Below are 14,248 nucleotides of genomic sequence, written 5' to 3'. Positions count from 1 at the left end.
ACGGCCCTTACAGAGCTTGCTCCAGGTAAGGCCGCAGGCCCAGATAAAATACCACTGGAGCTATATAAAATTCTTGGTACTATTATAACACCGCTCCTTCTAGATTTATTTATAAGTATCCAGGTCCGCGGTACCCCTCCTAATTCTTGGAGGGAAACTAATATAGTTGTCTTTCCAAAAAAATATAAACCGCCCAATCTAGCTACTTCGTACCGCCCAATCTCTCTCATAAATACTGATTCGAAGCTCTATTCTAAGATCCTAGCTAATCGTCTCGGGGGGATCGTCGAGCGTCTGGTTTCCCCGTGGCAGCACGGCTTCATTCCGGGCAGGGGCATTACGGATCATATCCGCCGTGCTATTGCTCTGTTTGAGGCCGTGGGTGTCTCGGGCGGCCAGATGTCGATGATCCTTCTGGATGCAGAGAAAGCTTTCGATAGGGTGTCATGGGCATTCCTATGGGCGGTACTCGAGCAAAACAAAATCGGTCCTTGTCTCATGAAATCCATCAAGGATTTTACACCAAAGGCGAGGGTTTTGGCAATGGGTCTTGAGTCAGGGTATTTTGACATATCTCGAGGGACTCGCCATGGTTGCCCATGTTCTCCGATTCTCTTTGCCCTCTATATAAATCCCCTAATCCTGAAACTGTTAAAAACAGACTCTATTAAACCTGTTACAATAGGCCTATTTGATACCAAAATCCTCGCTTATGCCGATGACGTGGCTATAATAACATCTCACCCTGCCGAGGCCATATTGACAATTGAACAGATTACTCATGTCTTTGGCCGCTTCTCTGGATACTCTCTAAATAGAGATAAAACAATGGTTATATGCACTCACAATACCCAATTTGCTGACTCAAGAAGAGTTGACAGTGCAATATACTTAGGAGTTCGGATATCTTCAAAAATAGAGGAAATAATTAATATAAACTATGATCCTCTTCTCCAAAAGATTAAGAACGACTTAAAAAGGATATATGGTCTACATCTCTCAATTATTGGAAGAGGGAATTTCCTCAAAATGAATATACTACCCAGGGTCTTATATTTATTTCGCGCAATTCCGTTACTAGTGGACGATAAAATCATTAAGGCCCTGGAATCCCAGATGGTTAGATTTATCTGGGGGTATGGGAAAATAAGGAGATCAATCCGTTTTCTCTCTTTACCAACTATGAGAGGGGGCCTCTCTGTTCCGAATTTGGGATTTTACTTGTGGGCCACCATGATCCAACAGATGACCACGCTATTCTTCGTTAAAATACCTGAAGAAGAAATAGGGGATAAATGTATACCGTCAATTTACGAGCTCCTCATAGGAGATAAGGCTAACGGTCTCCTAGTAAAACAGTTGGAACCCACCTACTACAAGAAAACCAAGTTTAAGATCATAACTAGTGCCTGGGGTATTTGGAGGAAAATAATGCGTCATCTTAATATACCTAAATATAATAAGTATATTTCTCTGTGGCACTCTACAGCTTTACCAACACATATATATGATAGTATGGCTAGAAGATGGGAATACCTGGGAGTTCTAACGATAGGGGACTTTTTGCTACCGTGTAACACTAATAGATTTCAAGCCCTGCAAGGCAAATTCTTTATTCCGGATAATAATATATTTAAATTTATTCAGATTAATACAATCTTAAAATTAAAGAATGCCGATCTCTCTCTGAATAATATTCCTATATTTGAATGTATGGCCAAATCTACAACCAGGATTGGCACTCTTTATGGAATTCTAATTGAAAACCAGCAGGACGATCTGGAAAACACGGAAAAGAGATGGTCAAGCAATTTAAACAACCCCAACGTGGACATCGATATGTCCCTATACCTTTCAATTAAAGTATTTGCCTCGTCCAACTTGAAAGCTCAGTTATATAAGACCATATACGATCTCTATTTTACACCATCTAAGCTTTACTCCTGGGGAAAAAGGGCGAATTCAGAATGCCCGAGATGTGGAAAAAGTGGGGCACATTTACTCCACATGCTCTATGAGTGTAGTAAACTTGCTCCTCTAAGAGACTTGATAGCTGGGTTTTGGCAGGATGTGTTTGGGCACTTAATACCCGAATCCCCCACTTTATATATGCTGGGCTATGATAACACACTTGGTCATACAAAGAGAGAAGGAATTTGTCTTTTTCTGGGGACAGCGGTCTATAGGATAATTTTAACAGCCCGCTGGAAGGACACAGATCCCCCCAACCTCCAGGTCTGGCTAGCTAGGCTGTTGGCTATGTATAATCAGGAGAAGGCTATTTTTGCATGTAAAGGTAAAAAGGCGAGAGCCTTAGGCAATATGATTTGGAAACCGATTGAAACTTGGAGGAATAATAACAGAAATGTATGATTGCAATATGCTTAGTTATAATTTCCGTGGTCCCTCGGATTGTTTGTTTGTTTTCAACTGTAGTTATTGTACATCTAACCTGCTATATATGACCAATGTCTAACTCAAATCTCCACTTCTGCAATTAATCTCAATCTTTTGTATACAGAATGTAATTTTTTGTAACGGCTGCAATAAAAATATAAATAAAAAAAATAAAAAAAACTCAGTAAATCAGAGGTAGAAAAGACAGGAAGCTGTGAATGAATTTAAATCTTACATGGCATTTGGGCCCTTCAGGGAAGGTAAGATGCTCGAAATTATAATTCCTCCTAATATTTGGGGGATCAGCCCCTATGCAGGGGTGACCCTTTCCTCCCTCCCAAAAACATCTTGGATTCCCTAGTGGAGGATTTCTGCTCAGGAATTGAAGACTAGTTGTGATCTCAATCAATCAAGCAATCAATCAGGGTTGGTAAAGCGCAACTACTCACTCGTGAGGGTCTCAAGGCACTGGGGGCGTGGGGCTTCGTTGAGAGCTGGGGTCATCCAAAGAGCCAGGTCTTGAGGTCCTTCCTGAACTGTGACAGTGTGGGAGCTTGCTGGAGGAGGAGGGAGAGATCGTTCCAGGACTTGGCTGCAAGGTAGGAGAAGGACTTTCCTCCCATTCTGGTCCTGTAGATGCATGGGACGGTGGCTAGAGAGAGGTCCGCTGGTTGTAGATGTGTGTGGAAGGAGAGGTGGTTATTCAGGTATGCTGGTCCGGTGTTGTGCAGAGCCTTGCATGTGTGGGTGAGGAGCTTGAAGGTAATTCTTCTTTCGAGTGGGAGCCAGTGGAGGTCGCGGAAGTTTTGGGTGATATGGCTGTGATGGGGGATGTCGAGGATCAGTCTGGCTGCGGCATTCTGTACGGTCTGGAGTTTGAAAAGGAGTTTCATGTTGATTCCGGCATAGAGCGCGTTGCCGTAGTCTAGTCTGCTACTGATGAGGGCATGTGTGAAGGTTTTTCTGGATTCGAATGGGATCCATCTGAACGTCTTTCAAAGCATGTGGCGGGTGCTGAAGCATGTCGAGGAAATGCGGTTGATCTGGCGGTTCATTGTGAGCGATGAGTCCAGTATGAGCCGAGGTTTTGTTGCGTGGTCTGTAGCGGTGGGGGGATTTCCTAGGGTGAGGTTCCACCAGGAGTTGTCCCATGCGGAGGGGGTGGAGCCAAGGATGAGGACTTCTGTTTTCTCAGAGTTGAGTTTCAGGCTCCTGTTCTTCATCCAGGTGGCCACGGCTTTCAACCCTTCTTGGAAGTTATGTTTGGTGATGTGTTCATTGGTGAGTGAGAGGATGAGATTGATGTCGTCTGCATGAGTGACGATGTTGAGACCGTGGTTCCTGACAATGTTTGCGAGGGGGACCATGTAGATGTTAAAGAGGGTGGGGCTGAGGGAGGAGTCCTGGGGCACGCTACAGTTGGTATCTATCGGTTGCAGGAGGTAGGGCGGGAGTCTGACTCGCTTGGTTCTGCCAGTGAGGAATGAGCATATCCAGTCGAAGGCCTTGTCACGGATGCCGGCGTCATGGAGTCTTGTGGCTAGGGTGGTGCGTGAGACAGTGTTGAAAGCAGCCGAGAGATCCAGGAGAATGAGGGCTGCCGTTTCGCCCCGGTCGAGGTGGGAGTGGATGTCACTTGTGTCGGTGAGTAGGGCAGTCTCGGTGCTGTGATTGCTGCGGAATCCGGATTGAGAGATGTCTAGGACGTTGCTGGCATTGATGAAGTTTGATAGCTGGGTGTTGACGGCCTCTTCGATTACTTTGGCTGTGAAACGAAGCTGGGAGATGGGCCTGAGGTTTTTGAGGTCAGTCGGGTTGACAGAGGGTTTCTTCAGGAGGGGGTTGGCCTCGGCGTGTTTCAAGTCGTCGGGGAAGGTGGCGGTCTTGAGGGAGCAGTTGATCGTCCAACGTAGTTCGGGTGCGATGGCCGAGGCGGTTCTGTGGAAGATGTGAGGTGGGCAGGGGTCTGATGGTCCCCCGGAGTGGATGCTTTTCATGGTCTTCAAGGTGTCTTCTGCCATAAGCGGGGTCTAATTGTACATGGTTTGTCGGGTGGCATCGCTTGGAGGGGGAGCAGGTGCGGTGTGGAGATCATGTTGGAAGAAGGTGTTCAGTATGTTGCAGAGGTCTTGGGAGGGTGAGACGTCTGTTGTTTCGCTGCAGGGTTTGGCGAATTCCTTGAAGATGGAGAAGAGTTCTTTGGTATTGTGAGCATTGGTGAGGATTCTGCCTTGGATGGATTTCTTTCTTGTGGATTTGATGACATGGTGGTGTGCAGTGGTGGCTGCTTTGTAGGCTGCACATGTTTCCGGGGTTTTGTTGTTCCTTCATGTCTTTTTCTGATTAACCGGCAGGAGCGTCTGGATGCTTGGAGCACAGGGGTGTACCAACTTGCTTTCTTGATGTGTCTTCCTGTGGCCTTTTCTTGAGGGGGGCGAGTGTGTCTGCGCAGTTCGTGATCCAGGGGTGGAGGTTGCATGCTGCGGTGTTGCCATCTGGCATAGTCTGAGTTGAGGTGCTGATGAGGGCGGAGATGAGCTGGTCTTCTGTGAGTTTGTTCCAGCTTCTACAGGGGAGGCGGTGGGCGTGCTTGTGTATGGTGGATTTTTGGAAGGAGAAGTGGATGCAGTGGTGATCTGTCCAGAGGAGTTCCATGGTGTGATTGTGGGAGATGCCGTTTCCTTAGGCGAAGAAGGGGTCGAGTGTGTGTCCCGCTGTGTGCATGGGTTCAGTGACTAGTTGTTTGTGTCCTATGTTGGCGAGGTTCTCTAGGAGGGAGGTGGTGTTTGGGTCATCGTGGTTGTACAGGTGAAAGTTTAGGTCATCGAGCAGGATGTAGTCTATGGAGGTGAGGGCGTGGGGTGCAATGAGGTTGGTGAAAGGAGCTCGGGGGCCGGGCAACCTATAGATGAGGGTTCAGCGGAGAGTCGTTTGAGGGTTGGTCTGAATCTGGAAGTGGAGGTGCTCCATGAGGGTTGTTGTGTCATCCGGGGTGGTGGTCGTCACATGGAGGGTGCTTTTGTGGACAATAGTGATGCCTCCGCCTGGAAAGGTAGGGCGGCCCTTTCGCAGGATCTTGTATCCATCAGGAATGGCAGTGGGGATGTCGGGTGCGGAGATGGCGTTGGTCCATGTTTCTGTGAGGAAGGCTAAGTCAGCCGAGGCGGTGTTGAGGAGAACCCAGATTTCTGTGGCGTGCTTGTGAAGGGAGCGTACGTTTAGGAGGATTCAGCTGAGTAGTTTATAGGCAGTGAATTTCGGGAAGCTTGTGGCTGCTGCTGGGGTACAGAGATGGCTGAAGGTGTGGCAGCAGTGTAGTCATGAGAGCGGGCCTTGGGTGATGTTCGGCGTTGAGAGCTGGCAGTTGTTGCTTTGTCCGGGTTTGAGAGCGAGGAGGGTGCTGGAGTCGTAGCGGAGCTGGATTGGAGGACCAGGCACTGGTCGGGCCGCGGACGGGCACATACATGCTTGCATTTGGCGCACCAGTTGCGCGCCAGCCCTGTGGCCGCCATTAAGTAGGGGTCAGGGAGAGGGCAGTCAGCTGGGAGGCGGGAAAGACACACTGGATGGAGGAAGGGCTTCAGGAGAAAAAAGCAGAGAAAGGCTGAAGAGCTGAAGAGCAGAGTGCTCTTCCACTGGACCACCAGGGATGTGGTGCAGGAAGGAGCCTGCGGGTGGAGGAGGGCCTCGAACACCCTGTAACCGAGCTCAGGGGGCAGCACTTAGTAGTGGAGCTGCATGGGGGGACAGCAGTTTCATCGACCGGGTAAGTGGTCTAGATCTTCTTACCATGCAGCGGCCAGCATTAAGTAGGGGTCGGTGGGAGGGCGGTCAGCTGGGAGGCGGAAGCAGGAAGGACACACTGGAGGGGGGGAGGGACCGCAAGGGTTACAGTGGTGGGGACAAACGCGGGAAGTGCGAGAGAAAAGATAGAAAAGAGAGCAGAGAGAGGAAAGAAAGAAAAGAGAAAAAGAGAAAAGAGGGCACAGAGAAAAAAGCCAAAGGAGGCAGAACAGCAGAAGAGCAGAGTGCTCTCCCACTGGACCACCAGGGATGAGGCGCAGGCAGGAGCCTGCGGGTGGAGGAAGGCCTCGAACACCCTCTAACCAAGGTCAGGGGGCTCAGGAGGCAGCACTTAGTGGTGGAGCTGCACGGGGGAGAGCAGTTACACTGACCAGATCAGTGGTCTAGCTCCAAGCAGGAATCGTCTGTAGTGGGGCACCTTTGGAAAGGGGAGACTCTGCCCCTTCTAAAGATGCTCCTTTTGCCTTTACATTTGCTCTAGGCGGTGCAAATAGACTCAAAAGTGGTGGCTGCCACTTTCCCTCTGTGGGAGGGGTGGAGAGTGGGATTTAGGATGGGTAGGTCAGGATGGGACATGGCATGATTGGCCCCCAAGGAAGGTTAACTGCTCAAAATTAAAATGCCCCACTGAGGGGGTTGACACCTATGCCGGTCCGCCAACCTCCCAAAAATAGATAATCATTGGTGTTCTGGTGGAGGATTTCTGCTCGGTAATCGCATCCCTGCCAAGATCCCTGACCAGGAATACTTGGTAAAGGTGCACCATTGAAAAGGTGAGGTTCTCCCTTTTCTAGTGGTGACCCTCATGTTTTCATTCTCCCCAGATCAGTGGAGAAAGACTCCCATCAGCGATGAAGTTCCTATTTTCATTTTACATTTTACTTGATCTTGCATAACTTGATAATATTAGCTTTTTCCACATATTCTGTTTCTGAAGTCATTTTCTAATCCATGCCACATGTGACTCATGTAGCATATACTGTGAATTGAGTCTCCCGTCGATGTCTGGTGAGTTCAGGTTATTGGGTGGGTGTTTATGATTGAGTACAGCTGAGAGCTCTGGAACTCTGGCTGAAGGCAGTGCAAGTTTCTTACAGTGCCTGTCAGTGGGTCATAAAGTTGTTCAGACTACATGCACATCCAATTCTTGGCCTCTCTGCAGAGCACACAGTTTGGTGGCCACATGTGTGCACCAGTTGTAATTGTAAGTCAATAAGAAAGGTTATGAAGCAGTAAACACCTGTCAAAATACTGACTATGCCAAAGGAAAAGAAAATGCAGTGTTTGCAGGTGAGTTAATGGATGGGTTGTGAGTGGGAGGCTATGTAAATGGATGAGATGAAAGAAAGACCGTGCCAAAAGGAGAGAGTGAAAAAGATGGTGCTGAAGAGGAAAGACATGACGTGTGAGATATGTAAAGGGAGGATTTCAAAATGATATGGAGAGAAAGAGTCCATAAGTGTCTAACAGAGTGGCAACCTGGTTTGTGAAGGGGAGAACAGGAGTGATTGAGGCACTGTGAAGATTACCCTTTCTACAGATCTAAGCAATGTTTAATTCAGAATTGAAACATTATTACTTCTGAATCCTCTAAATATTCACAATAAAATCATTGTTGATACTGATTTATATGATACTGCTAGCAAGCATTGGCAAAACCAATAGGTCTGGCTGGCTTGTTGTAGGCGTATGTCCTTTGAAGTGTTATCTGTCTGGATGTAATAACAGACGATTCAAAGATTGGCACCCAAATACTGGTCAGGTGGAACTCTGTGTGAAGCGCAGTATTTTAGTTTACAGGTTTTAGGCCATGCCTTTAAATGCACAGCCCATGGCGGTTGGAAAAAAAATGTTAGTTACACTTCTTTTACCACATCCCTTTTAGAGACACCTGCTCCACCTTTTCATACCACTTGAAGCAGTAAGTAAGCCTGGGACTTGAGGGCGGCATTTTTTTGCTTTCATTAGGGCCCACAACACACTTGCTACAGCACCTAATAATTGGCATGTTGAGGTACCAACATGACCCTAATGGGCCGATTACGATACAGCTCGGAAGTCTCCGACCGACGGTCCGAGCCTACCAAGCCACTTCATAAAGGGCTTCTCGATTTACTTTCCGACCGCCTAGTAAAGATATAGGCGGTCGGAAATTAAACCGGACGGTCATTCCGGCTGTCTTCTGACGGGCTCAGAGAGCCTGTCGGCCAGTCGGAATTCGGCCCGTAATCTCAAGGGCGGGCCTTTCTGCCTTTAAGATTACAATGCACGGTTGGTTTCCATGCCGGCAACCATGTCGGAAATCGTATTTGGGGGCCTCCAGCAGGGCCCCTTTTGGTGCACGGCATCCAGTTGGATCCAAGTGCCTTGAGGTGCCTGCACGGGGTGCAGGGATGAACCACATCCCCCATTTCACTATGGGAGCATGCATTACGCCCGTTTTCCGGCCGTAAATCATGCTCCCATAGTGAAATGTATGAATGTGATTGAACAATGTTTGGGGTGCATCCTAATGAGGCGATCGGTACCGCCGACCGGGTGTTGGTCGTTCCCAGGACCGAGTGGCATCCGCCCAACATCGAAATCAGGCCATTAGTGTGTGTTCTTGGATACAACGCCACAGTACTTCCATAGGCTAATCTTTCCAGTGTCACCACAAACATGTAGTTGGGGTTGGCTTTTTCCATTTCATTCCTTTGTCTGGCGATGATTTTATTCTTAAATGTGTAAATGCTTGATACACATCTTAATTTATAATGGACTTAGCGCTTTTTAACCAGTATCAGACAAAAAGACTATTAAAGGGTTGCAGGATGTGTCATTTGTTTGCCACAATGCCAGAGCATGACTCTCAGTACAAAGTTTATCTCTAGATTAATTTTGTGGGTGTCAAATGACATGCTCCTTCAGCCACAAGTCAGTGGAGTTGATATTCGCAATCATTGTTCCAGTGACCATTTAACGAAGAAGGCTTCATCACTATTAGCATTAAATGTCACATCCATTGGCAGTCCCAAAAGAATTGGCCAGCTATTAATTGTATGTAGAATCTATTGTGGCTAATGAACGTCGGCAAACAACGAAGGAAAGCTTGTATTCATCATGGTCACGTTTCAGCACCTGATTTGAGTTTCCAGTGCTCATTACACAGTTACCAAATTAAAAAAAGTAGGACTTTAAAAGAAGTTAATGTGACTGTGACCAAATAATTTTTTTAAATTTTATTTTTATTTACAAAGTTTTCTATAGCGCAAACTAAATCATCGAGGCTATAAATGCGCGTTACAGTTTATACATCAGGAAGGAACTAGAGGTAAAAAAACAGAAAGAACAAAGAACAAAGTTAACAGTCTTGTAGAGCTGGGCGCCCTTTGGAGCCTTGGCAGCCTAGACTCAAACCTGCAAGTGTGTCCACAGTCTCCTTGGAAGCTCCCTTTCTAAGGCAGAAATGTAATCATCAATAACACTTTGACTTCCTTTTTGAAAAGAACAGTAGAAGGATTCAGCCTGACTTCAGGGGGCAAGGAGTTCCAAATCTTTGGAGCGATACTGGAGAAGGCTCGATTGTAGGTTTTTCTTTTCTTGAGTTTTTGTGGTTTGAGCAGTAGAGTGCTGGCACTTCTAGAGACTCTTGATCCACCTGAGAGCTCCAGTTTTGGAGCGAGGTACATCGGGGTATTGAAATTAATGGCTTTATGTGCCATGCATGCAATTTTTAATTGTATCCGAGCTTCATATGGGAGCCAGTTCAGGAATATCAGATTTGGCTAGATATGGTTGTATCTTTTAGCGCCTGTTAAGAGCCTAGCAGTAGAATTGAGGGCAGCCCTAAGAGGAGCCGTCTTTGATCTTGGAAGGTCGCAAAGGGTTGCGCTGCCATAATCCAGCTTAGAGATCACTATGGCTTCCACCGCAACCATTAGGTCATGTGAAGGGAGAAAAGGTTTTATTTTTCTTAAGATGCTGAGTTGGAAGTTCGCTCCTTTGGTGAGGTTACTAATGTGCTTCTGCATGTTCAGACTCTTGTCTAGCATTATTCCCGAAGAGGTTGCGGAATCAACGATGTGTGGCGTACAGTTAAGAACTGTTAGCTGATTCATCCATTGTTTTATGACTGGAGATTGCTTGTGTGGTGCGATTAAAAGGAATTCCGTTTTGAGAGCGTTTAGCTTCAAGTGGTTATGTGTCAACCAGCTTTGTGTTTTCAGTAGGACTCAGTTGAGGGACCTGATTTCTCAGGGGAGGAGATCTCCAGGTAAAGTTGGGTATCATCTGCGTACATGTGATAGTGAATGCTGGATGATTTCAGAATATCTGTTAAAGGCGCCATGAACAAATTGAAGAGCGTGGGTGAGAGCCCAGATCCCTGTGGAACCCCCAGCATGACTGGAGAAGGATGAGATAGGAACTCGTTCACTTTGAAGCTTTGGGTTCTATTGTGGGGGAATGAGGAGAACCAGTTTAGTACAGGCCCAGACAACCCCATCCTATGCTCCAAGAGGTCAACAGTGAGACTACGAAAACCGTGATTGACGGAATGACTATTTACCTTTTGAGTACAATGGAAAACAAAACAGGCATTAAATTAGTTGCGTTAATGCAAGTTTTTTTTTTTTTTTTACAATTGAATAACCTAACATGTTATTTCAAAATTTTAATTTTCACAAAATCCAGAGATGAAACCACTTCTGAAGATTCGGGAGATAAAAAGTCAATCTGTAATTCAGCGCCTAATTTGAAATCTTCGGGCGGAATGCGAGGAGGTAAGTCACAATCCTGGTTGTTGTTCCAGGGATGGCTTAAATGTGTGTGTGTTTGAACTAGCTCATAGAAACATTATGGATAAACATGCCTTTGAATATGTATATGATAATCAGTATTGCGAATGCTACATAATATGAAATATTTAATGTGTTTAAATACTAATAATATGTGGGATACAATACCCACACCATACATTATATAAGGGATAAAGTACCCCCTGTCGTATATTATGAGGATATTGCAAGTCACCAAGGAGTTCCATAAGCCTATAGTGGAACGAGGCGGCATGCAGAGTTTCTTTATAAGGTTATGGAACTCAGAGGTGACTTCCAATATCCTTATCATGTACGCCAGGGGGTACTTTATCCCATATAATACATGGTCACATCAGCACCTTTCCGACAAACCACCTAAAACCTTGATGCGTAGCTGTTTCATATGAAAGAGCGAGCGTGTTTTTAAACTGAGGAATAAAAATAAAACCTCTAGTGCAAAATTGAACGCATCAAAACCTGTTAGAAATGTGTGCAAACAGATATTAGCAACAGTTCAATACAAGTCAGTTAAAAAAAACTGCATTAGCTAGGAACGTGTAGAAACATGCAGAAAGATTCTAGCTTTTTTGCTTGTCATTCATTGTAAGCTATTAAAATGGAGCAGAAGAAAGAAATGCAAAATTTTGTTTGTTACTTTAAACAGCTGCTTTACTTAGGCTCCATGATCTGACCTCCCTTTCACCTCAGCTGCTGGCTCTTGCAGCAGGCATTGTGACGTCAGAACTAGACTGTAATAACTTTAAAATAGTCGAGTTCTGATGTCTTTTCTTTATAATTGGCCACAAGGTGCATCACAAGTTGACGATTCTAAGGAAAGTAGAGACTGACGATTATGCAGGGATTAAAGAATACCATGTATTATAAGGCTTTTGCAAGTCACTCAGGAGTTCCAGCCAAGTATTTTCGTCGAGTCATGGAACTATCAGGTGACTTGCAAAATCCTTAAAATGTACAGCAGAGGGTATTTTATCCCTTCATACATGGCTATGGAATCACCCGACCATCAAGCCGCTCATGCTTTCTTTAAAAATAGATAGTATTGTTGTAGACATGGCACAAGTCCTAAAAAAAGAAGTGGGGGATACTAACCAAGTTAGGCAGTGTGCAAGTGACATCACAGTGAATGACATTGCAAGTGACATCACAGGAACTGACATCACACTCCATGACCTCACAGGAATTGAGATCGCAAGAAGAGACATCATAATCTTAAGACGTCACACATATGTTTAACAGGTCTATCATAAGTACATTTGAACGCATTACGAGATTTTAACAAATGAAAACTGATCAGTACTTAAGCGTAAAGGCTTACACTTAAATGAATTCACAGCCCAAATGGAGATGAAGGTTGGTGTCTGACTAACTACAGTAGAGAAGCCAGTAAATGGTACCAACTAGGCATACTAAACTTGGCACCAAGAACAAAGTACAGTTTGTGCATTGCATTTAAAATACTAAAAACTGCAATTTTTAATATCAAAATTAAAAAATGTTTTTAACCTATCTTACATACCACCATTATATACACTGACAATTTTATCACACTTTAACCACTATTGAAAAATAATTCAAGATGCACATTACATTTGGTGTACCTAGCATGTCAAAGGATATTCGCTATGAAAGTTAGTTATACCTGGATATGTTGCACATATATGAATCCAGACATTCTGTACTAGGCTATATTGGCACAGGCTATTTAACCAAAAAAATTAGTAATTAGTGAGACCTTTTACATCATTGAATCCCTAATATGTTTGTATGTTGTGGGCCCGACTCCTTCCAAGGCAAAGTAGTAGAAGAATACTGAAAGAACATTTTGTGCATCAAAGAATAAAGAGGTTCACATCAGTAAAAGTAAAATATAAAACATTGTGGCATTTTTAAATTGTTGAAAGAATTAAATATATAAAGTAAGATATTGAACAGAGAAGTGAACTCTGCAGGGACCTATGTGTTGCATGCAGATAAGTTTGAAGCATAACCACTCCACCTCAGATTTCCACTACTGTGGAAAGCTGATGTAATTAGAACCATAGAGGTGAACTAGGAACATCTAAAGTTATGAGATAGATACATTGGCTGGAGTGAGACCCTAGTAACTGCATACACCACATTTCCATGTAGATGTGATTTGCTTTAGCTGCCTACGCTCTCCAGAGGTGAGAGTGCTCTCCTATGCGGTGTAGGCTTACTCAGTCCCACCCACCACTTAATGTGTCTTTGGTGGGGACCTGCACTAATTTTAGGTGATTGGGACTCATTTTTCACCAACAGACCATGATCTGAAGCATGAGAGAACGACAGAGAGGGAAGAAAGGAGAAAGAAAGATTAGAAAACAATGATGCAGGCAGAAAGGGGAATGGAACAGGAATCTGTAAGAATAAACAGGTGTAGGTGAATAAAAGAAAAAAGTTATGGCAACACTGGTATTCAGCGATGGGACCATAACAAACAATTTGGGTCTCTGCATTTATGTTTTTACAAATTATACACTGCCCCTCAAAATGGCACCTCCACGTTTAGCAGCAGACATCTCCCATGTTCCTATTTTTGTCATTAGTATATCTAAACCACCCTCACATTCGGCAGTGCAGCCTGACAGGTCTCCCTGGAATCAGTACAGCAAGAACAGCTACACAAAGAATGGACCATAAATTTCTCAGTATGGGGTAACAGATCCACATCAAAGTAAGTGCAATCCAAAGATGAGAAAGAAATGGTGATAAAGTTAACTCACAAGAAAAGGGCACATGCAATTCCAGTCCCAATTATCACTTTCAAGAAAATATTGGCTGTCACAAGAAAATATTGCTAGTTTGCATAGAAAAATTACAAAGTGGGGAGATGTAGGACCAACGAGAGATACCACATCTATGGACAGTAATCAGATTCTACTCTAGACTACGCTTGCTAATTAGAATTTTGCACACTCTAGACATGTTACACTGCCAACATAGTGCACTTGAGAAAGCCTACTTTACCTACTTCTTAACAGTAACACTGACATGATGGCTCATCTATTCACTGTAACCTCAACCTGAAGGAGTCAGCATTATGTAAGCACACATAATCTTTCATCTCATGCATAGCATAACTGAATTACATCCGTGTGCCAGACTAGAGAACATGTATAATGTTTTTCCATGTGTAATCAGAATCTATGCCATTTATAGGGTGCACATGACAACTAACTTGCATGTGGCTTCTGCTTGCCACACAC

General features: G+C 44.8%; 1 protein-coding gene across 4 annotated transcripts in view; it reads left to right on the top strand.

The window, feature by feature from the left end:
* Positions 1-14,248, top strand: part of ERICH2 (glutamate rich 2) — a 313,376-nt gene that overhangs the window by 141,203 nt on the left and 157,925 nt on the right. For all 4 annotated transcript variants that reach the window (XM_085646409.1, XM_085646410.1, XM_085646412.1 and 1 more), the window contains one exon: positions 10,876-10,964. In XM_085646409.1, the coding sequence (XP_085502535.1) occupies positions 10,876-10,964 (89 nt within the window). The remainder of the gene's footprint in view (positions 1-10,875; positions 10,965-14,248) is intronic.

Source organism: Triturus cristatus, chromosome 3_1 (genome assembly GCF_964204655.1).
Source record: "Triturus cristatus chromosome 3_1, aTriCri1.1, whole genome shotgun sequence".
NCBI classification, from domain to species: Eukaryota; Metazoa; Chordata; class Amphibia; order Caudata; family Salamandridae; genus Triturus; species Triturus cristatus.
Note: the sequence above shows the minus strand (reverse complement) of the source record. Positions and strands in the feature narration are given on the sequence as shown.